This window comes from Strongylocentrotus purpuratus, unplaced genomic scaffold (assembly GCF_000002235.5).
Source record: "Strongylocentrotus purpuratus isolate Spur 01 unplaced genomic scaffold, Spur_5.0 spur5_scaffold_20, whole genome shotgun sequence".
In the NCBI taxonomy this organism is placed as follows: Eukaryota; Metazoa; Echinodermata; class Echinoidea; order Camarodonta; family Strongylocentrotidae; genus Strongylocentrotus; species Strongylocentrotus purpuratus.
In genome coordinates, this window is record NW_022145606.1 from 43,512,372 (window position 1) to 43,537,789 (window position 25,418).

A 25,418-nucleotide genomic window follows, 5' to 3' on the forward strand; every position below is an offset into this window, starting at 1 on the left:
GGAGAGATGAATAATATATTGCCAATAGAGGGAGAGAAAGAAAGAGAGAGAGAGAGAGAGAGGGAGGAAGAGAGAGAAAGATGGAATTAAAAGCAGAATAAAATGTATAATGACAACATGATATTATGTACAGCGAAGAAGTCAGGGAGCGTGGGCGTCAATGCATAGGGGAATGTGTTTGCCTGGACAAGTCGGCCATTTAGGCCTATCAAGAAAATTCCCCTAAGGAAAATAGTTCACCCCAACCCTATCTGAACGAATCTGGGAAGTCAGACAAGTAAATCAGTATCAGGACAATTACCCCCTGGGCAATCACTCCCCCCCCCCCCGGAAAACAACCCCTAAGGACAATTAACCTCCGAAAAATTACCCCCACCCCTGAAAATAACCACCTAGGCCAATAAACCCCTCCCCCAGGATAACCAAGGTCAGCCATCCCCGAGAACATGTATCCCCCCGAAAACCCCCTTCCCCCTGTTCGTTAAAGGGAAAGTCCAGCCTGATAATAAGTTCATAATATATATAAATAAATCAGATTTCTTTTCGGGGGGTGATTTTCCTCGGGGGGGGGGGGGTGGGGTAGTAATTATCAAAGGGTGTAATTTCCGGATGGTCAGTGTGCATGGGTAATTGTCCTCTAGGGGGTGGGGTGGTTGTCCTCGAGGGTAACTCCCTGGGGATAATAATTTTCCTATACCCGACCTAGTCAATAGCCTAAAAATAGAAAAAGATGTAATCATGTTACAGAAACTGAAATGTTATCTAACTTACGTAATCTCATACCATCGTATTCACAGGTGTGCCACGTGGATCAACTGAGGCAACAACAAGCGTGAGTTATCAATGGTTCAAACCTTCTAATATCCTTAATGTATCATTCTCATCCGAATAGTGTGACGACATTATGGATTGCAAAATTCACATAATGATTATTCATGCCAACATCGTCCACGAGAAATTATATTTTTTTGAAATATCAAATCAAACAACACAATGAAACAATGAAAATGATTGGCGATTTCATCAGTACATCATCTCCTCTATTGTGAATAATTAGTAAGCTTCAAACTACATACTTTTATTGGCATTCATTAATGCTATCGTGAATGATTATAGCTAGACTGCAGAAATTTTGATGAAGTAAATGAAACATCTGTTATTGGCCTTTTCTCTTGGATTTCAGGGACCTACATGTAGGCCTACCAGTCAAGCTCCAGTGTCAGGTAAATAATTACTTCATTCTGCAGAAGACAAGCACAGATGCACATCACACACGCACACACTCCCCACAAATTAACCTACATAATGCATTATAGTCATGTCAAGGATGGCAGAGTGCATTTGATATCAGAATGTGGCTTCTCGTCGAATTCTTCAACATTTTTTTTAGCGCGCTCGTGCTGGTTCGTTGTTCGTTGAACCAAGGAGTTTTAAGAGATGGAGGTATATCTAGCTCATTCCCTTTGTACCATCTTCGATGCCGCCAAGGGAAAGTATGACAGGCATGTGCTTAACTGGATCGTCCTTGCAGATACGTATGCAAAATATTCCTGCCTATAGCTGCAAACTAACGGCCACTTTCAAAGGGAAATATGCTTTTGTAATGATAATTGCTTTTTGCAACCACACGTCTGATAATACAAGCCGTACACAGTGCATACAGGAGGCAAGCGAAAGGAAATAGAGCAACATTTCCTGAAATATTAATCAAAATTACTCGACTGGGCATGTGTGGGCACTAATCTGACTGATAACATTACTGTTCATGAACAAATGCACATCTTATTTTCGTGAGCCGGAAGTGGGGGTAAATCAACGGGTATCTCAGCAAAATTTATTTATGCCTGGGGCAACGGGCAACTTTTAAAAGGCTATTGACCGGTAGGTGGGCATGGCTACAATCACGACTTCAATTTCGACTAGTCAGATTACTAGATTTATTCATCATATTAAAGAGACGATATAATCTAGATATATTGACTGCTATGAGAAGCCCGCCTACCGATTTCCATCGCTTATTCCATGTCCCAATTGAATTGCGTTCCGATTACGTAATACGTTTTTGTAATTTGCGATTTTGTTTTTATTTATTTTTATTTTGTTTATTTCACATCAAAATGTGATCGACAAGGCTCATGAAATTGCATAACGTTGCTTTTTAAAAGTCTTCGTGATCGTTCTATATAGATATACAGGTACTAATTAATTATGTGAACTACCACAGTAGGTTAAGTTGTACACGATACACTGTGATTCTTTCATTCTAAAGATAATACAAAATGCTGACAAGTATAATCGTTAGAGGCTGTTTCGTTTGAAATACCTTCATATTTTCAATTTGAATGTTCGGTTTTATGTCGGCATCCTTTTTTTTCTTTAGGGGGGAGGGGGGGGGGGTGTTTATGTCAATATGGTTGCTTCTTGATTAGCGTGCCATGGTAAATTCATGGATATATTCTTGGTAAAATCTACGTAACGACATCAACTGGTGCAGTTTTTCCGCTTTAAGTTTACCAAGTCTTGAAGGCCAGCTACTCTCACCCGAATTATGGTCAAAATATCAGCCGCAATTGCTGAGTTTTAAACGTTTATCAATGCATTTTGTACGTCCCTCAGATGATTATTAAATATATCGTTTGCTTATTTATGTTTTAGTTTGTAGTACATGTGCATTTTTGTTTTGATGTGTGCAGTTATAGGGTGTCAAGGAAGTGGATCTAATGTGATCACGTTGGAGTGTGACCCAGGATCAACGATCAGAATCACCAAAGGGGTTTGTGTGCGGGCTACTTCTTGCGATGATTATGACCCCTCCCTGGAGAGCCAGTGTGATAACAGTGACAAGACAGCACTGTGGGCTCCGTACTGCGAGACTCGCAATCCATGTACCATCACTGGCGCATGCAGGGCGGGTGCAACATGCCCAGGGGAATACACCTACATCTACGCTGAGTATACTTGTAAGTCGGCATTAAAGATCTTCAAAGCCATTGGGGAAAATAATTGCACAGTACGGTATGTGATATATTTCTAAAAAAACAAGGGCCTTGTCATACAAACAGTTGATATCAATCGCAACTATGTAAGCCTACATAAGAGATGGAGACTGCAAACTTGCGATTGATTGGAGGACTTGCGATTGATTTGGATCAATCGCAACTCTTTGTAAGACGGGTAACCAATCAGAGCTATGTGGCATAAAAAAAAACAAAAAACATACCCACCCCACCCCCCCCCCCCCCATACCCGTTTGAGAGGGTATGGTATAGCATGAGAAAAATAGGGAAATATATTTCTACACCCCATTTATTCTTTAAAAGATTGTATAAGTATATATAGGAGGCGCGATAGCTTAGTCGGTAGAGCAGTGATCTCGTAATCCGGTGACCCGGGTTCGAAACCAAGGCAATGCGCTAGTGCCCTTTGGTAAGTCATTAATCCTCATTACCAGGTACCTCGATCGGAGAGGACCTAAAGCCGTCGGCCGTCTGGTTGCTTACTTTAATACAAGCATTTATGCTTTCTTAGCAGTCAGGTAAAATAACCACCACCACCACCATTATATAAGAGTGTATATCTGTGACAACGTGATACACGCTTTGCTTGAAGTAGACAAGTATCAATTTCAACTATGCCATTATCAAGTTGAAATTACGGCTATAATAATAATTCTAGCACTAAAACATATATTTCAATTATTTATTTGGGTTTAAGGGTGACCATAAGCTGTCATTCTGATTACCAAATTATAACCCATTCTCATTTTTGTGAAAGTCGATTCGAACTAAATGGACTAAATATTCATAGACCTTGCTCCATTTATATTTGCCGTGAAAGTCGCGGAGAGATTAATAATATATTGACAATAGAGGGAGAGAAAGAAAGAGAGGGAGAGAGATAGAGAGAGAGAGGGGGGGGGGGAGGAAAAGAGAGAAAGATGGAATTAAAAGCAGAATAAAATGTATAATGACAACATAATAGATTGTACAGCGAAGAAATCAGGGAGCGTGGGCGTCAATGCATAGGGGAATGTGTTTGCCTGGACACGTCCGCCAAATAGGCGTACCAAGAAAATTCCCCAATGAAAAATAGTTCACCCCCATACCCTCTCTGAACAAATCTGGGAAGTCAGACAAGTAAGTCAATAGACCTTGTCCGTATCAGGACAATCACCCCCCCCCCCGGAAAATTACCCCTACCCCTGAAAATAACCCCCTAGGACAATAACCCCCTCCCCCGGGATAACCAAGGGCAACCATCCCCGAGGACAATTTACCCCCCCCCCCCCCTCCGAAAATCCCCTCCCCTGTTCGTTAAAGGGGAAGTCCGGCCTGATAATGAGTTGGTTTTAATAAAATCAGATTTCTTTTCGGGGGGGGGGGTGATTATCATAGGGGGTAATTTCGGGGGGGGGGTGGGGTTATTGTCCAGGGGGTAATCCTTTGGGGAGGGGGTGATTGACCTCGGGGTAATTTCCCGGGGGTAATTGTCCTAGACCCGACCTAGTCAATAGCCTAAAAATAGAGACAGATGTATTCATGTTACAGAAACTGAAAAAGGATGTTTTTTTAAATCTAATTTGTTTAATTATCATTCCATCGCATTCACAGGTATTTCAGATGGATCAACTAAGGCAACAACAAGCGTGAGTTATCAATGGTTCAAACCTTCTTATCCTCAATATATCATTCTCATCCGAATAGTGTGACGACATTATGGATTGCAAAATGCACATGATTATTCATGCCAAAATCGTCTTTTTAAAAAAAAAATATCAAATTAAACAACAAAATGAAACAATGACAAATGATTGGCGATTTCATCTCTTCCATTGTGAGCAATAATTAGTAGACATCAAACTACATAATAATTGGCATTCATTAATGCTATTGTGAATGATTATCGCTAGACTGCAGAAATTTGATGAAGTAAATGAAACATCTGTTATTGGTTTCTCTCGAATTTCAGGGACCTACATGTACCAGTCAAGCTCCAGTGTCAGGTAAATGATTACGTCCTTCTGTAGATGACAAACACAGATATTCACACAGGCACACACTCCCTACACATCAACCTACATAAACATAATTATAGTCATGTCAAGGATGACAAAGTGCATTTGATATTAGAATGTGACTTCTCTTGTCGAATTCTTCAACATTTTTTTTTCTCGCGTTCCTGCTGGTTCGTTGTTCGTTCAACCAAGAAGTTTTAAGAGATGGAGTAATATCCAGATCATTATCTTTGTACCATCTTCGATGCCGCCAGGAGAAAATATGTCAGGCATGTGCTTAGCTGGGTCTTCCTTGCAGATACGTAGACAAAAGATTCCTGCCTAACTGCAAACTAACGGGCCACTTTCAAAGGGAAATATGCTTTTGTAATGGTAATTGCTTTTCGCTACCACTCGTCTGATAATAGGAGCCGTACACAGTGCTTACAGGAGGCAAGCGAAAGGAAATGGAGCAAAATTTCCTGAAATATTAATCAAAATTACTCGACTGGGCATATCTGGCTTATAACAACATAAAGAACTGTATTTTCGTGAGCCGGAAGTAATCGGAAAAGGTTGTAGGACTGTAAAATTGTATTATTTTTGACAAATTAAAACTGCATTTATACAATGTAAGCAGATTTCTTTACACAATTAGGCTTTTATATCATATATGCGATTTTCCTCTTGTTAGTTCAAATAAAGGGTGAAATATTCACGATATTACTTTGTGAACAAAGTCACTACTGAATGAAATTGGCGGCTTCGAACCACGGAAATCAAACGTAACATCACACCTGTAGATTGTGCAACCTTAGAAAACGTCAGCTGTTTGATTTAAATTTGTTTCTAACTTCCTAATTATATCCTAGATTTTAAAATGTCTTATTAATAATAAATGGTGTACCTTATCTTATAATACATCAATTTTGATAAAACATCGTTCTGAACTAAATTTGATTTTTCTTATGTAATTTACTTCATGTATTTTAGGATTTTTTTTGGGAAAGCAAGCCATCAAAAGTTATTTTGTCACCTTGAACGGAACTACCCTACGGAGATAAAACAAAATAAATCAATCAATGAATAAATATCGTATCTTTAAAAATATATTTTACCTCACTCCATAATAGATCAAGTGCCGCTTCAAGCAGACGTAGTCCGTCAAAAAGGTTCTCTCTTCAAACAGATCCAGGGACGGCGCCTTCGAAATCACGTGATCAAAACCAAACATGGCTTGTCATTGGTCAGATGCGGAGCTGAGTGTAACAACCTAGATGACTGCGTGTCATTTAACATCGGCAACGGTGTGTGCGAGCTCAACAACCAGGTGGTAGGCGGCACTGGTGTCAGCAGAGACGACTTTGTTGAAGACGAGGGATTGAAATATTATGAGAAACAATAGACCTGGTCAAAATCTTGACATGATTGTATTCTGAAGGAGAGAAAAGGTAGAGAGCGATGCCAGAGATGCATAGCAACGTGGGTTTCGATTGACCGAGTTTTATAGAAAGTTTAGAAAATTGTCGGCCTACCCTCAAATTTAGATTGAGATGAATTTTATTAGTAAACTTCATTCATATACATGAACATTTTGTTTCACAATACATAAATATAAAAAATATATAAATAATAAATTCAACAAGTGGTACAGTTTCTCGAGTAATCACAAATTAACAATAAACAATGTAGCTTGTATATACAGTGGTAAATGATATTATTACAAATTAATTATATGACACGTACACGTACCGATACAATTCTTTCGGAAAGAGAATATAATATTTATGATTAGATGCAATGTAAAATAACATTTTCATTAAAAAAAAAAATCGTTGTCGAATTCAACACCAATTGAATTCGTTATTGTTTGTATTCATATTGTGGCTAAGTAATGTTTAATTTCGATGTTTTATTTCAGATTTCGTAAGAGGTTTACAAAGCAAATCGACAAATAGGGGGAGGGGTGGGGGCTATGTGAAACTTATTGTAAATCCCCCCCCCCCCTTTCAAATGAAAAATTCCGTCAACTGTTACAGTTGCCATGGTTGTTTACCAGATCTTTCATCAGTTCCGACCAGGCGCGTACGCAGGATTTTTTCAAGGGGGGGGGGGGGGGGGGTTAACATTTAACATTTATAAATCGGGCCGAAAATTTCGCAATAAGCAGGGGGGAGGGGGGGGGGTAAGAGGACACTTTTTTTTTTTTGGTCTCGAAATTTGAAAATTTGACCAAAAAAATGCAAGGGGGGGTTATGGGGGGTTTAGGGGGGGGGGTTTTACACACATAAATATACCAAAGGGGGGGGGGTCAACCCCCACCCCCAGCCCCCTGTGTACACGCCTGGTTCCGACGTTTTAACCGATTGACTCTTGGAACCGGGTGGATCCTGTATTAAGCATATGGAAATTAAACAATTCTGTAGTCAACAGGTTAAGTCACATTATAAAAGAGTGAGATTGCACGATTAATCATAATAAATTCAAGATAATAAAATATGTAGTTCAGTATCTTTAACTTGTCCATTGCATTGCTCATTTTATTAAAATATTTCAGAATTCTTTTACATTCAGAGGCAAATTTATACACTGTTGATTTACTTTTACACAATGTTTAAATAGCATTCCTTTTCTGCATTATGGATTCCTGTGAAAAAAGCGACATTTCAACAGACATTCAATACACAATACAAATTATTTATTAACATAATTCGATCTATATCATTCGCATTGTGATACATTACAAACATAACAAATGAAAAACCAGTCAGCACAGAGAATAGTAAATTAATAAATATATTCAAACTATTCAAATCCTTTTTGCAGAGGAAAGTTTAAACATGTAGAATGAATGTCGCATACAGTTTATAAACCGCATCTTAGCATAAAATCCGAGTTATCCCGGCAAGGTCATCGATAATACTTTTTACTTTCGGGTTTCCTGTTCAATCGTGGACTGTAATTTTGTAAAACAAAATGTGCAGTAATGTTACCGTCTCAGTTTTTTCCTTCGTTTTTATGCATCTCATTTTCAATGGAACTTGCAAATTTTAGTATACGTTGTTTATACTATCATCATTTAACCCTACCACAAATCATTATAATCATAACCACACAAAACACAATTCATAATAAATCAAATCAAATCAAATCAAATCCAAAAATGATGCCTCCGCCATATAGCGCGCTTTTACAAACCAAAAAAGAAGCAATTTTTTAAAATTCTAAAAGTTTGATTGTGATCCATGAACAGGTTCTCAGAATATCGTGATTTCAAGCTATTTTTTACATATACATGTATGACTCTTTGACCTTTGACCGCATGACCCTAAAATCGAATCAGTTAATTGGCTCTGCATGCGAGATACATACATGTCTTGAGTTTGATGGTAATCTATCTATCGGTTCTAATGATGATGCGATGACAAGCTATTTTTTGAACACATAATGAGCCCCATGACTTTTAACGTTTGAAATTATGACCCCAAAATCTAATCAGTTCATTGGCTCAGCAAGATACATACATATCTTGAGTTTGGTAGTAATCCGTCAATCGGTTCTAATGATAATGCAAACATAATGAGCCCTGTGATATTTGACCTTTGACCTCGAGACCCCTAAATCTAACAGAAAGAAGAAAAGAGAGAGAGAGAGAGAGAGAGATCGAGGTTGGGGGAAGAGATCAAACTAGCTAACCTGACATGTGACAGAGAATGAGATCAAAAGGAATAAAAGAGAGATTGAGACCTAGTGAGAAAGGGGGGGGGGGGGTAGAGAAAAAGAGCTATGCAAAATTGATTGTGAATTATAATGATAAAGAATGCCTTTATAGTTGGGCCAATATAGGAATAACAGAAGATAGCACGATCATGTAACTCCCCCTTGAGCGTATAAAAACAACTATGTCTCTCACAGTAGTCATTTTTACCAAATTATTTTGCTTGGAAACTTTTACACAGTACGTCACGTTATAAAAAAAATGGCGACGCCCATTCATGTCGTGTTGAGAAACTGTACATGGTATGGTGCTCCTTGATCTGCAAAAAGCTTTTGATACAGTTAATCATTGCGTCTTATTGAAGAAGTTACAACTAATGGGTTTTGATAAGGCAAGTTTAGATTGGTTTAGATCCTACTTATCTAATCGGCACCAAGTAGTGGCCATTCATGATATTCGTTCCAAACTAATGCCTATAACTTACGGTGTTCCTCAGGGAAGCATTTTAGGCCCAATTCTATTTTCAAGTTATATAAATGATATGTGTATTTGTATAAAAGACTTCAAACTATTTTTGTACGCAGATGACAGCGTATACTACTCTATTCAAATCCTGATCCTAAATATATTGAGGAAAAGCTCAGTGAACAGCTGTCTACGTGTGTCGATTGGATGACTGATAATAAGCTTTCTTTACACTTGGGAAAAACAGAAAGCATTTTATTTTGTTCTAAAAGTAGTTCTAAAAAGTCATTTGAATTCAAAGTGACACACAATAACCAAGCAATCAAGAGAAAAGAGTCTGTGAAGTATTTAGGCATTGAGTTGGCTAGCGCAATTTCATTTTCATCTTTAGTAGAATCAGTTGTAAAAACTAAGCAAATTCTCGTCTGAAATTTTTGTACAGATATCAAAGTTGTATGGATTTAAAAGCAAGACGTACACTCTGTTTTGCTCTTATTCAATGTTTATTTGACTATGCTAACCCTGCATGGTATAGTAACATAAACAAGTCAGATCAAAAGAAGTTGAAGATTATACAGAACAAAATGGTGAGATTTATCAACTGTTCTGGTCCAAGCCTGTTGGCTACAGCGAACTTTCTAAAGCTGGTTTTCTTGAAGTCGACCAAAGATCAAAACAACTCGTATTGCATCATGTGCATAAAATATATCATACTAGGTCGAATCATTATATTCGATCCAACTTCGATCTTGTTACTGACGTACATGATTATAATACAAAAAATAGACGATTCAACTTTAACTTACCTGAAAGAGTAGGTAGTATTGGAAATTCGTTTTATTACAATGCCATAAAACATTGGAATTCCCTTCCCAATGGTGTAAAAGAAATAGGAAACTATGATCATTTTAAGAGGAAATTAAAGGAATACCTAATACTTGACAGTCAGGAAGAGAAGTGAATGACATGTTATATGATTGAAATTTTTATTCTTTTCTCGGTTCATACTTTTTCATGTTGTATATACTTTATAGAAATTTACGTTATAGAAATTCTACAAATTCATCATTATTTTCCTCTTCTTCCTTCTCCTCTTTTTCTTCTTCTCCTTCTTCTTTTTCTTTTTGTACTTAATATCATTTCTATCATCAGTTTAATGTTGTTATTATTATTATTATCTTTAATAAGTAGTTCTTTTAATTTTCTTATCTGTCTGTAAATATTACTATTTTAACTTATTAATTTTATACATGTCTGTAAGGGACCCCACTGGAAATAAGCTCTCGAGCTTTCGTGGGTTATCCTGTTCAAGCTGATCTGTTATTATTGTATATTGTTGTATGTTGGAAGCTTGTCGAATAAAAATCAATCGATCATTCTTGCTTTACACTTTGGTGGGGAATCGATCAAGAAATCAAGAAATCTATCAGATTAAGTAAAGTTTTTTTGGGGGATGAGGTTCAAAACGATCGGCCAAAGCGGAAGTAAAGCTTACTTGACATGACGTTGTAATCAACCATTTTAACAATTAATTCTTCCCTATCTACCCCCCCCCCCCCCCCCCCCCCCCGGCCCCCACTTTCCTTCTTTCTCTTTCTCTCTGGGGTTTTTTTCTCTTTCTTTTATCATGCTATAGTCTCTCCCTCTCCTTGCATACTCTCTAATTTTTTTCCCTCGAAAATTCAAAAATCGCCCCCCCCCCCCCTTGAGCACCAGGGGAGGGGGCCCGTCTCAGAATATAGGTAACATTAACGTGTTTTTACCTGTTTTCCCCAGGGGAATGGGCCTACAATAATTGCAGGACAATTGGGAATTAAAACAACATTGAATCTGATGATAGGCCTATTGATAAACAATATAGCCTTCGTTTGAAATGTGACTTCATATATGAGGTAATCATGTTGTAGGCATGCAATGTTTTATCCTAGAGGATTCCAATAAGGCTCACATTGTAAGTTAATGTTTCTAATGAAAAAAGAGAGAGATTTAGAGGTAGTCTATATAAGCTTAATTTTACCGCCGCAGACCTTTCTCATTTAAATGCCCTTTGTCCATTTGTGTAGCCCTGTGGTGAGCTGTCACTTAGCTCGTTGGTAATTGGCTTAAACTGGTGGGCGGGCCGATAGATAAGCCAATCCTACATAGCAAAGGAAAAGAGCTGGTTGCAGAGCCACGCATAACATTTACATTCACATGACGTGTATAATATGGCATAGCGATGAAAGAAAATTTTACAAGATTGCAAGTTGATAATTATAGTCCAACGTAGGCTCTCTTATCAATAAAATGTTAGCTGAATACCCAGCAATTGTCGACTACGACTTCTCCCCAATTCCAAGGTAGGTTCCTTTTGTTATTATTATATTGACGACTGTCAGTTTTGCTGTGGAAATCTGTCATATGCGAGCCGCAGAGCGCAGTCTACTTACGCCGGCCCAGCTGGCGCGGCCGGCAGCCACCGCCTGCTAGGCTCGGCGATACTCTCCAGTCTCTTCTTTTGATCAAAGGAAAGGGTGATTGAGGTTATTTAAGCATAGGCCTACAGTGGAATTATTTGCCCTATGTTGTGATATTTGTGCAAATCATGCTCCAAAAATAAATTGATAAGGTATCCTAGATACCGAATCCTAGCCACAAAATGACAAATATCAAATTCAAATTGATTGTTTTTAGTTAGGCGCTCAACGGATTTTGGATTCCTGAACCGCTCGCTGGCAATGCGAAAAATGGATTCCACGTAATAAAATACCCCTAGTCCTCTGTCTACTTTTATTGGTTGTCCGTCTTCCTGAGGATTTATCGCGACATAACATGAAAGTCTCTGTACATATGATAGTAGAGGTCTAGTCTACTAGATCTACATGTGAAATGCATCCAGAAAATTATCGCGGAATCTGTTTTTTGCATTGCAAACACGAGGATGGCGAGGAAATTGATGTGAGCGATCCTTATTCTCGGCCGAGCGCCCCTACTGTAAACGTATTGTGATTTGTGAGATTGTCTGAATGACTGTGCCTCATAATATTATAATTTAGACTAATCATTCGTTTTTCTTCATTCAAACAGCCCCCTCTTTGGTGAGGATGATAGTTTCCTCTCATGTTTCCATGGTGATGTTGAGAGGGAAGTGACGTTCAGCCTTGCCCATGGGTAAGTTGGAACGATGAAAGAGTAGCCTAGTGTACACATAATCTTTTATTCCATTTGTATACAACATACTTTGTAAGACAATATTTATATTATTAATGTGTAATGTTATTGATCTTGTGTTAGATCTAGACTATATTGTTATATTTTATGTAATCATGCTTGATACATTATGTTTTACTTGTTATTATTCTTGTTGTTAATCAACTCAAACTCAAACTCAAACTCAAGCTCATATATAAAATATGTGAAATAAAAGACCTTGGTAAGATGACAAGAAAAAAAACTATGAAAGAGTAGAAAATACAAGTAATTGTTGCCAATTTGAGGAGGAGAACCTGATTCATTTTGAGCTGCAACTTGGAACTGGGGTGGGTTAAATTTATTTAAAGGTAATACAAAGTTTTGGTATGGGGTCATGAATTTGGTTCAAATGAACATATTGGAAACATATGCGATCCTACAACATGCAGTGATCGTTGTCGCAGTTGAAATCGAGTCTAAAGTTGTGAAATTTTAGATAATAAACTCTTTATGTTGTATAGCTCCCTCTCTAGGTCAAGATATTAATTAAGCTTAAAAACAATGTTTTTTTTACTAAAATCAACCGATTAGCTAGTCCCGTTTGGAAATTATATATCACAATAACATAATCTGAGATTTTCATGGTCGCAGCTACCATTTTATGGCCTTAAGTAGTCGCTATTTGAAATTTGATATTCAATTTTTCTCAAAAGCAGAAGTGTTTTAGGGGCTAAATTTTCTAGTGCTTATAATACATCCACAGGGGCATCCAATTATACCGAAATTGTAAAGAATCACTATCCACCCAATTTTCAAAATTCCAAAAACTTTGTATTACCTTTAACTCCTTTATATTTGCTAGGTTGGATCCCTCTACCTTACTGAATGAAGAAGAAGATGACGTGAGTTCCATCTCTCCTAGCATTCACTGCTCAGAGACCCTCGAAGATCATGATGACCTACCCTACCAACTAATGGATTCTACCGATCCCCATGCAGGGATTAGTCCACCAACCAACCAGGACTATCCCATTCACAACCAAGGGGTGGATGATGAAGATGATGCTGAATTGGAGGGACTCTTTGGAAGCGTTGATTACCTGAACAGTGGCTACCTTGATCCAGTGCAAGGTATCATTTCAAGAAGGGTCAAAGCAATGGATAAAAGGGTCAAAGCTATGGATAAAAGGGTCAAAGCTATGAATAAAAGGGTCAAAGCTATGGATAAAAGGGTCAAAGCTATGGATAAAAGGGTCAAAGCTATGGATAAAAGGGTCAAAGCTATGAATAAAAGGGTCAAAGCTATGGATAAAAGGGTCAAAGCTATGGATAAAAGGGTCAAAGCAATGGATAAAAGGGTCAAAGCTATGGATAAAAGGGTCAAAGCTATGAATAAAAGGGTCAAAGCTATGGATAAAAGGGTCAAAGCTATGAATAAAAGGGTCATAGCTATGGATAAAAGGGTCAAAGCAATGGATAAAAGGGTCAAAGCTATGAATAAAAGGGTCAAAGCTATGGATAAAAGGGTCAAAGCTATGGATAAAAGGGTCAAAGCTATGGATAAAAGGGTCAAAGCTATGAATAAAAGGGTCAAAGCTATGGATAAAAGGGTCAAAGCTATGGATAAAAGGGTCAAAGCTATGGATAAAAGGGTCAAAGCAATGGATAAAAGGGTCATAGCTTTGGATAAAAGGGTCAAAGCTATGGATAAAAGGGTCAAAGCAATGGATAAAAGGGTCAAAGCTATGAATAAAAGGGTCAAAGCTATGGATAAAAGGGTCAAAGCTATGGATAAAAGGGTCAAAGCTATGAATAAAAGGGTCAAAGCTATGGATAAAAGGGTCAAAGCTATGGATAAAAGGGTCAAAGCTATGGATAAAAGGGTCAAAGCTATGGATAAAAGGGTCATAGCTATGGATAAAAGGGTCAAAGCTATGGATAAAAGGGTCAAAGCTATGGATAAAAGGGTCATAGCTATGGATAAAAGGGTCAAAGCTATGGATAAAAGGGTCATAGCTATGGATAAAAGGGTCAAAGCTATGGATAAAAGGGTCAAAGCTATGGATAAAAGGGTCATAGGGGACAAATCTCCCCCCTCCCCATCAATCAGAAACAAAGTGATAAAGAGAGAAAAAGAAAGGAAAAAGTGGAGAAAGGGAACATGAAAAGAAGATGATCTGCCCCTCTCCTAAACCCTCTGACTAGTCCAAAGCCTCATATAGTTGGGGGTGTTTCACAAAGCCCATTTTTTCAGTGACAAATAACAAAGATCAGTGACAAATCTGTTGATAACCAATCACAAGCAAGGATTTCACTAGCTTGTAACAAAAACTGTCATTTGTCACTGTTGACAAGTTTCGTGAAGCATCCCCCTGCTGATGCAAAATGAAACCATGTTTTGTGTCACTCATGGTAAATCTAGGTTTTTTAAATGTAGCCAAGTACTGTAAACAGCTGTTACAAAAATTTAAACCTTGTTTCATGTCATTGATTGGAAATCTAGGTATTAAAAAGTAGCTCAGTGCTGTTAACAGAGGTTGAAAACAATTAAAACCATGTTTCATGTCATTTAATAAAAAATAGAGTGTCAAATCAGGTTGGAGAGCCACCTGGAAATCTTGTATTTCCGCTTGTGAAGATTATGTCCAGTTCTGGCATACTTAGTCCGAAGTCTTCTAATAAATTGAAATAAAACGAAATTTGATCATTTAGTCTCTCTTGATGTATTTCAGAGCCTGTAGCGCTGGATGTTCATGATGTTCTCCCCGCAGTAGAAGAAGATTTCGATCTCGGAGGCACAGAGGAGGTCGAAGACTCCAGGTCAAAGGTCACAGATCAGTGTATACCGTCAGCATCGTCGACACCGCGGAAGAGGAAAAAGAAGAAAAAGGAAGATAAGGGCTGGTAGGTATCATAAGTGGTTATGGCTCCTATTCATATAAGTGCACTAAGTTTAACATGGGTTATAGGTACTACACATGTATGTCCCATTTGTAGCCAACATCAAATTCTGTAGAACTTTGAAGGAATTATGAACATGTCACGTGTGTCCTATCTGTGAATTTTAAACTTTAGTAGTGTCCTAGTATTCAAATTATGCAAGGAAACCTGTTTACTTTCTCAACTTCACTGTCAGACACTCTTGAGTGACTGACTGACTTCCTTTTTTTTGTTTGGTAATAACATACATAAAATGAGCTGTAAAGGGTACATGAGCATTTGTCTACATCAATAACCCAATTCTTGTAATGGCCGAAATTAAACTGAAGATAATTTCATAAAAAGATCACTTTTGATTGTTCATTTAAGAAATTGTTTCCTACCAGGTACCCACAGAGGCAAATGTAGATCAATGTTCGGCTAAAAGCACTGCTAAAGAAAATCAGTCACTGGTTTCCATGGCCCGGAAAAGATATGGGGCGACAAAGGTTGTATTATATAAGCTCTGATGATTGTTCTGCAGTCAATTTCTAATACCAACTAAATCCCAGACTTCTTCCTTGAAAAAAAAAACCTTTAGGTAACTCTTAGATCTTTATTTTGAGAGATTGTTATCCTTTCTTCCCTCTAAACCAGGAGTGAGATGGATGCAGAAGAGAAGGAAGAAGTTGCTGAGCACCTGTCTTCAGTGCTACAATCCCTCCTTGGTCCACGAGAACGGTTAGAGGTCATGGCTATGTTCTCACAAGACATGCTCAATGAAAGGAATTTAGTAATAGGTATGAGAAATGATAACATTCTATAATCTCACAAGACATGCACAGTGAAAGGAGTGTAGTTATAGGTACAGGGCTCAAATTATTTTTTTGTCCACGGGGGCTCTTCCAAAGAAAAAAAAAAGCCCCCGTGAGCCTTCTCACGGGGGCTCTTTTAGTGCTGACAGGGGCCTTTATTTTAATGCAAATTTCCATTGAATTGGTACCCATGAAACTCCTAAGTTTCTTGGTATTTTATCATTATCATTTATTTAAGTCGGCATTTTACCTCTTAGAAATTTACTTGTTACATAGCTGTTATTGACTTTTATCCCCGTGATGACATTCTTTCCATGTCGCCCCTTTCTGCTCATTATAATTCATCCTCATTATTCGGAGCAACCTTATTTACATTCTTTTTTACTTTTAGTCTTTACCATATCCTTCCAAAACACAGGGGCGGATCTAGCTTTTCGCTAAGGGTGGGGGGGGGGGGGTAACCCAAATACGATGTGGAGCATCGTCCACGAGCCACGTAGCGGCGAGGCGATTTTTGTTCTTGCTATTTTGAACCCCCGTAAGTGATGTTTTCCTGGCATCTACTAACATGCGGAGCATCGTCCATGAGCGGCGAGGCGATTTTTTTGTGCTATTTTGAACCCCCGTTAGTGATGTTTTCCTGGCATCCAATGACATCTACGAATACTGTGTAGGTCTGGACACATGATGGCATTTTTCTATCCACATCACATTTTCTCTTGGCAGCCCAAGGTGGGAGGGGGCGGGGGGGGGGTTAAACCCCCTAAACCGCATAGATCCGCCCCTGCAACATCTTTGGTCTTCATTTTCTTCTCAATATTGCTTTACCGGTCGAGTTACATTATTTGCTGGTCTTTTAGAACCACCAGATTTCAGAGGATTCACACTTTTCACAACGAACAACTTTTTCCGTTTCAGTCCTTGCGCGATCGTCTCCAGCTCCAGCAGATATTGGGAGTCAGCGTGCACACCGGTAATACCGGCGCAGTATAGCCACTGCTGACGGCCGCACTTGCTGCAATGCGAGCTTCCGTTGTTTGTATCGGTAATACTCATATGGATGGGAGAGAGAGCGCCATCTAAGTTTCATTTCATTGGTTTAAGGTTTGAAAATTGATACTCAATTTCCTGTTAAAGTTATATCATAAAACATAATCTATATTCTATAATTCCACGGGGGCGATTTTTAATTTTGCAATCGTCAGGTTGCTCACGGGGGCGATTACGGAGCTCACGGGGGCGAATCGCCCACCGCCCCCGTGTATTTTGAGCGCTGTATAGGTATGAGAAATGATAACATTTTATGATTTCATAGGTATGAGAAATGAGAACATTCTGAGGTCTCACAAGACATTGTCAATGTATGGGTATGAGAAATGATCAATTCAATGATTCCAGAGCCTTGCAGTACAAACTAATAGTTTACTTATATGCTACATGATCAACTTTTTTCTGATCCATTTTCCCCGTTTTTATCAGAAACTCGACCTTCTTTTACACTGTTTAAACCTTATTTGCTAGAATCTCATATGTTGAATGAAACGACCCTAGCAAAGCTTGAAACCTACATCGAGAAAGTGATAACATTCTATGTTCTCACAAGACATGCACAACGAAAGGACTACTGGTATAGTTATAGATAATGATAAATGATAACATTCTCTGATTTCATAGCATGAGAGAGTATAACATTCTATGATTTCATAAATGTGAGAAATGCGAGTAAGAAAGGAGTATACTTATATGCCACATGATAAACTTTTTCTGAAGGATTCCACACCGTTTCTTTCACAATGCAATTGCATGACCAGAACTCAACTTTATCTTCAATTTTCCCCATCTTTATTAGAAACTCAACCTTTTTTTATTGTTTAAACCTTATTTGCTAGAATCTCATATGTTGAATGAGTCAACGCTAGCAAAGCTTGAGACCTACCTCGAGCAACAGGAGGTAACCGGAGAGGCCAGCGACTCCGAACTCATCTCAGAACCAGAGAGGATGCGAAGCTATGGCAACACAACCAAGAGAAAGTGCTCCAGTCTGCCTGCATCACCGCAGCATAGAGGGAGCTTTTCTGAAAAGACGCCCTCTTTAGATGTCAAGAAGGTGAGTTTAAAGGCCCACTGCAGTACTTATAGGTACTTGCTCCCTCTATATAGCAAACAATACCTAATTGGGGCCTGTTGGTCTTCATGATCCCCTTTTTCTTATGTTAATTGAGAGCCGACTTGATGAGACGACCACCTGTCAGTGAGCTTGCTGGGTTGTCTAATCCCTTCTGGCCGAACTAGTACAGAAGGCCTTTAAAGGCATATTGTTTAACAATGTTTCCAGTTTTACAAATCTGAGATGCATGACCCTACGTGTTATCAGTGTCTGTGATATGGTGTAATATAGAAGCGCTAGTGCCCTTTGGCATGGCATTAATTTTCATTACCTAGTTCCTTGTAGAGGACTTAAAGCCATCGATCCCCTGATTGCTTACTTACAAGCATACACATGCTCTCTTTATAAAGATTATCATGCATGGGTACATAGTCGTTCTTGAAGTAGGGAACTTGGCGATCACTCCCGATCACTACATAACACTGAGCCCATAGGTATTACGCTCCTGTGCAGCCCTCTACATACCCACACTTGAGCAACCTTAATAGCAGTTGGGTCAAAGAAACATGCCAACCAACCTTTAACTATTATGTTTTCATTTTTATCTACCAACTTCTTGGACATCCCATGAGTACCAGGGCACACTGTGGCGACCATAACTGGTTTTTCTGTCTGTACATTTTGTTAGTGAAATTTTGTTTCTGTGTCTTCATTTTTGTCATTTTGACTGTCAACATGCTTTACTCATCCTCACGAACAGTTATGGCTAGTTTTCTGAAAATTCTGGTTCTTGGAACTGTGTTTCTGACCACTTTCAATTTGGAAACTGAACCACAAAGTTGATGCTCGAATTTTCACTTGAAATGGTAACATACATGTAGATGCAGTCTATGTTTATGTTTAGACGGCAATCAATGCATTATGTTGTTCTGTTTCCAATGTTATGTGACGATGTACATTTACTATTATTGTATTATGTATTTCTTCTTGTATTATGTAACATACATGACAATGACTATAAAACCAATGAAAAATGAATTTCTTGAAAGGGACAATAACATTTCAATTCAATTCAATTCAATCAGCGATCTGGTCCACGGAAGTCTCTACGCGGCTGGAAACGAAGAACTCGTAAAGATTACCGACAAGCCTCTAAGGAGAGGAGAAGTGGACTGTTCAAGAAGGAAGAGGTGAGATATTAAACATCTTGTTTTGTGAGGGACAATCCAAGGTGGTATTGAACAGTGTTTTGTGGTATGATATTTAAAGCAGGACACCACTCTTAAAGGGAAGGTTGAGTTCTGGTCATGTGATTGCATTTTGAAAGAAAAGGTGTGGAATGGATCAGAAAAAGGTGATCATGTAGCATGTAAGTATTGGTTTGTAGTCTTCGTACTGCAAGGTTCTGGAGTCATCAAAATCATAATAAATTTGGCCCAGTCTTGGTAAAGTAACAAGCACTGTACACAGAAAGATATTTATGGGACTGCACAAATTGTGTTGGGGTTACCTACCTTGATTTCCTTATCTTTCCATGCTAATTACTCAGCCTGTATACGTTTTCTACCAAAATTGTTTGGCAATTGACATTTATTTGTAATCTTGAACATTCAGTGTAAGTTTCGTTTGATTCTGTGAGAATTCATTTTCTTTTTTTTTTTTACCAGAAACCAAGTTTATCTTTAATTCCTTTAACCCTTACTGTACTGGGCTATTTTGAGCACCCACTGACTGGGGGGGGGCCTGGGAGGCCCCCCCCTATGATCTCGGCCGTCGATTGTCCGATGAACACGAAAATTTGCATGTTTGTAGATAATTACGTAAGGAACAAGATGGTATAATTAGTTTTTTCCGAATATGCAAATTTTTGTCGTTAGCCTAATTAATTATGCAAAATGCACTAATTTTATGCATTTTACCGAAAACGTGTCAAACTCCACTTTTTGAATGTTGAAACTAATTATTCATATGAAACTTCTTTTCTAACACAAAAAAGTTATTTTAATGTAATTAATAATGATAATTTATGCAAATTTTGATGCGATTTTCATTTTTTTTTTTGTTTCTTTGATGACATGCGCATACTAATTGTTATGTAACGCCTTACAGGTATATCCGATTTCGACGAAAATGGTATCAAAATGTGCGTAAGACTTGAGGGAAAAAAGTCATGAAACGACAATTCAAAATTCCAAGCGGTTGCGGCGCGATCTCCGAAAATGTCGAGGGGGGGGCCTCCCAGGCCCCCCCCCAGTACAGTAAGGGTTAAAAAAAAATTTAAACGAACATTCTTTGAAATGTTTCCCCCAAAACGATTTGATCCTGCTATATCATTTGATGAATTGTTTACATTGTGGAAAATTCAGCATTTGCTCTTAGACCTCTGAAAAATTCATTTATGTAGATGTAGGGACTGTCCCCCCCCCCCCCCCCCCCCCCAAAAAAAAAAATAAATAAATAAATAAATAAAAAAATAAATAAAATAATAATAATAATAATAATTAAAAAAAATAGTAATAATAATGAAATTAAAAAATAAATAAATAAAATTAAATATATATCTATTTATATATAAATGAATAAATTCAAACTAAATGAATAAATAAATAATACATAAATAAAGAAAAATGTTGTTTAAACAGAAAGAAATAAAGAATACACAAAATTAGCTTTCATTCAGCTTACCCTTACCCAAAGCTTGAGGTTAACTTGACACCAATATTTTCTTTTGGGACCTCAAATTATTGTTTGAGCACAGATTCCCTGTTTTTCTTTAAGTGTGCAACCCTGTGTGATGCTATATATCTATAATGAAAGAAAAACCCCAAGCAATGTCATTAATATTTAAAGAAGAGTTATGTGTATAACCTGTATTTTTTTGTTCTTTTCCTTCTCTTCTTTGGCTCTTCCTCACCTCTTTTCCCTTCTTCTTCTTTTTCTCCTTCTTCTACTTCTGCTTCTCCTTTTTCTTCTTCTCCTCATTCCTTTTCTCATTCTTTTTCATTTTCTTCTTTTCTTTCTTCTCCTTCTGCCTCTTCTTCTTCTTTTTTTTCTTCTTCTCCTCGTTCCCTTTCTCATTCTTTTTCATTTTCTTCTTCTCTTTCTTCTCCTTCTTCCTCTTCTTCTTTTTGTCTTCTCATTCCTTTTCTCATTCTTCCTCCTCCTTTTTCTTCCTCTTCTTCTTTTTATTTTTCTCATTCTTCTCGTTCTTCTTCTCTTTCTCTCCTTCATCTTATTCTTCTCCTTCATCTTCTTTTTCCTCTTTCTTCTTCTCCTCCTTTTTCTTCTTCTCATTACTTTTCTCATTCTTCTTCTTCTTCTCTTTCTCTCCTTTCCTCTTCTCCTCCTCCTCCTCATTCTTCTTCTCCTTCTCCTTATTTCTCTTCCTCATTCAGGTCATCTCATTATCACAGAGTATAGGAGAGGAGGAAGAAGATACAGGAGAAGAAATTGATATATTAGCCTAGCAACTTAGATATAACTTCTAGATTATACAGCCATATACAGTCAAACCTGTCTATAGTGACTGCCCAAGGGAAATACAAAAAGTAGTCTTTGTAGACAGGTTCCTACAGTGCATGTTTCAATGAGAAACCATTTTCGAGGGAAATAAAAAATGTGGTCTTTGTAGACAGGTGGTCACTAAAGCAGGTTTGACTGTATTTGCATAAGTGTGTGGATGATAGATCCTAATACCTTGGATAAAGGAAACCTCTTAAACTGATAACAGTTGACTAAATATGATTCAACAAGCCGTTTGTCTGTCTTCTTTTTTTAAATAATTTCTATATACATCCCTTTCAGGAAGGGGGTGTTTTAGGACTCAATTTATCACATGTTATTCTTCAAATTGGCAACAATAATATTTTATATTAATGCAACATTCTTCGAATAAAATGCAATTTATACAGTAGGCTTGCGGTTGCACCATGAGAGAGAAGGAGGGTACATCACCATGCAAGCCGATACTTGTGAGCAGCATCTAAAATGCAATTTGTCTAAAAACAATATAAATGGATTTAATTTCACTGAAAAGTTGAAAAAATACAAGAGTTTGAACCTTCCAGCATGTTGCCAATTAAAGGATTTTAAAGCTTTTTTCCTCAAACAAAATAAGGTCATGGAACAAATACTGACACAATACGTACACAAATTTTTGCTCTTTCTTTTAATGCATTTGGAATTATATTTTAGGGCTCTGAATTTTGAAGTTACTGAGCGAAACTGCAAAATGTGGAATGCTTGCCCTGAAAGGGATATAGCTTGACATAATTTTGTGTTTGGAAACAAATATCTTTACTTTATTCCCCCGACACTTTGAGACACATTCTGAAAACTATGCTGATCTTTTATGTTAGTGAAAAGTATGTTCATTGTTGTATCAAATTGAAGTTGTGCGGGAGAACATTCGTCTTCTGTGCTTTGCAGACTCTAACAACCTGTGGCGAGATAGACTTGTTATAGCAATTGGTTTTCTTTCAGTTACCTCAGTAACATGGTACTAATACTTTGGCCCAAATCCACAGAGTAGGTTTATCTTTATCCAAGGTTGGAGTTCCCAGTGCAGTATGCACTTACAAATTTAACTGCCTTTGTGCATTCAGGCGACAAATGGAAATGTGTTTCCATTGTGTAAGATTATTTCAAGGGTTCAGTGACACAAAGACGTAACTCCATATTTTGCCAAAATGAGTATTTGATATCAAAATGTTCAGAAAAATGTGGGCTTTCCAGGAAACTTAAAGACTTAACTCCACCCAACACCCCATTGAAGTCAATGGCTAGTGAAACATAGACTTAACTCCTTAAGGCCCAAGTGCTCAGGGACACATAAACCACTTTTTCTCAAAATGTCCAAAATGGAGTTACGTCTTTGTGTCACATTTTATTTGTAGACCGAGGCAACATTGTAATATTATTGAATATTTTATTTTTAGAAACTTCACTCTTACATGATCCTTGGTGTTTTTTTTCCCATTACCAAATGAATGATGAAAGTAAATGGTTCTATCGTCTCAGGGTTAAACAAGAGTTTCCCATTATTGTAAATCTTAAGCATGTCTGCACTAGTTTGGCCAGAAGGAATTAGACCTCCCTGTATGGTCACTGACAGGTGGTTATTTCATCAAATCAGCTCTCAATTAACATAAGAAAAAGGGGATTCTGGGGGACTAACAGGTACCGCTTAGGCATTGTTTGCTATATACATGTAGAGGGTGCAAGTAGGTACCGGTACTTCATGACCATTTCATGCTACAGCAAATTTCCTTTAAGGTCTGAAAATACTTTTTGAGTTGCTATGCCTACAGGTTTACTTCTTCATCAAAACAGTGTTCTTTAAAAAGGGAGGTGGGGTTCTATTTAAACACTGTTTTAAGTTGACCCTAACAGGACAGGAATTTTTTTCAGGGCTAAATTGATGAGATATGATTCTTCAAATTGCAGCAGTAACATTTTTTCTTGCAATGCTACATTTTTAAAATAAAATACAATGTCTCTGAATAAAATATGGGTATAGATTTTGCAGAGAAGTTGACAAAATTAGCAAATTTCCATCAAAAATCAATAAGTTTGTACCTCCTAGTGTGTTGCCAATTTAATGAATTCAAAACCTTTGTTTTTTCCTTTCTGAAATTCCTGGCCTTGAACGCATTGTGGTTATTTATGCAACAATAATTGACAAAAATAAGTGCATAATTTGATGCCCTTTCTTTTCATGCAATTGGTATATTTTTGTAAGCGCTCTAAATTACAACTTACTGAGCCAAACCACATAATGTGGAATGCTTGTTCAGAAAAGGATATCGCAGCAACATTCAGATAGTTGGACTTGAATTTAATTTTCATTTACCAACAAAATGTATTTTTTATTTTCTTGCCCAAACACTTGAAACACATTCTGAAACAATAATAATGCATCTTGTATATTTTATAGCACTCTAAATCAAGTTATGGAGCCAAACCGCAAAATTTGAAACCGCCTGGAAGGCATTGAATTTACACTTACATGGGGTAAAAATTCTGACAAGGAATGTTGACAGGGTCATCGGTCCAAACACATTGGGACCATCATGATAGAGATATCCAAGTTGAACCATTTGGTTTGTCTGTTTTGTTTGCTGCAATCTATTTGAATTTTATTATTTTCTTCTTCATTTGAACCGTTGTAGTGCCTCTTGTTTTGATGCAGAGAAATAGAATGGTGAAGTGTGACGTCATTAAAATTCTATTTTTAGAATTTCTCTTTTTTTTTTTTCTTCATTTTCCGAAAGAACATCAAAAATAATGTCCAAATGTCGAAAGCCAATTGAATATCATTATCATTATTTTGCTCTGGTTCATAACATTACGAACCAGAGCAAAATAACACTGAGCTCCTATGAAAATCTTTGTATTCAGATGGTCATATCTCAGCCAATACACAATATATTCAATTGGCTTTTGACATTTGGACATTATTTTTTTATGCTCTTTCGGAAAATGGAAAACAAATTGAGAAATTCCAAAAATAGATTTTTATGATGTCACAGCTTCGGTACTCTACAGGCATCGATATAGTATTTATGAATTTGAACTATTTGAGTTTCACATATTTCAATCTTATGTAAGATTTAGCAAAGAATAATGCATTTATTGATGAATGAATTCAAACATTTTCTGTTTCATAACATGATTTCTTTTTCCATTCATTATTTTTGTGAAAATGATGTAATGATGATTTATTGAAAGATGAACATTCTAAGCAAGAATTAAAAAAGAGAATTTTATAAATTAGAACACAACTTATTGGCAGTGTGATTTTTTTCGTATTCAAGTGGTTATTTGAATGGGTTGAATAGAAGTATTTGATGTGTCAGGAGGAAAGAGATAAGGAAGATGGGAGTTGGTCTGCTGTATGCCTTTGACTACAAACTGGCTCAGACGACCCCGGTTCGAAACTGAGTTGCGTCTTTCGGATGGTGACGTTAAAGGTCGGTCCCCAGGCACAAATCATATCTCATTGTCAAAAATACACTCTGTAAAAAACCAATGACACACACACACCAAGACAAGATTGTACGGTCAAACCTGCTTTAGAAATCGACTTTCCATAATGACCACTTTTTTGTTGTTTTCCTTGAAACATGCACTCAAGGAACCTGTATATAAAGACCACCTGCCTGTAAATGCTGTTTTTCTTGTCTCCCTTGAGTGGTCTTTATATACAGGTTTTTACTTTAGTACACTGAA

The 25,418-nt window shown here is 37.4% G+C and overlaps 1 protein-coding gene across 1 annotated transcript; it reads left to right on the plus strand.

Annotated features, from left to right (window-relative positions):
* Positions 1–11,355: 11,355 nt before the first annotated feature.
* LOC100893786 (protein FAM199X) lies at positions 11,356–21,752 on the plus strand. The gene is made up of 8 exons (XM_030993400.1): positions 11,356–11,515; positions 12,243–12,326; positions 13,210–13,478; positions 15,080–15,251; positions 15,924–16,066; positions 17,971–18,188; positions 19,274–19,378; positions 21,584–21,752. Exons 1-8 carry the CDS (start codon positions 11,463–11,465, stop codon positions 21,653–21,655), a joined length of 1,116 nt encoding a protein of 371 aa, XP_030849260.1. The 5' UTR covers positions 11,356–11,462; the 3' UTR covers positions 21,656–21,752.
* The last annotated feature ends 3,666 nt before the right edge of the window (positions 21,753–25,418 follow it).

Excerpts from the sequence above, each read along its gene's own strand:
- LOC100893786 (XM_030993400.1), top strand. The coding sequence starts at position 11,463 with ATGTTAGCTGAATACCCAGCAATTGTCGACTACGACTTCTCCCCAATT. Across the intron at positions 12,327-13,209 it reads ACGTTCAGCCTTGCCCATGG|GTTGGATCCCTCTACCTTAC; the intron begins GTAAGTTGGAAC and ends TATATTTGCTAG. Across the intron at positions 13,479-15,079 it reads CTACCTTGATCCAGTGCAAG|AGCCTGTAGCGCTGGATGTT; the intron begins GTATCATTTCAA and ends GATGTATTTCAG.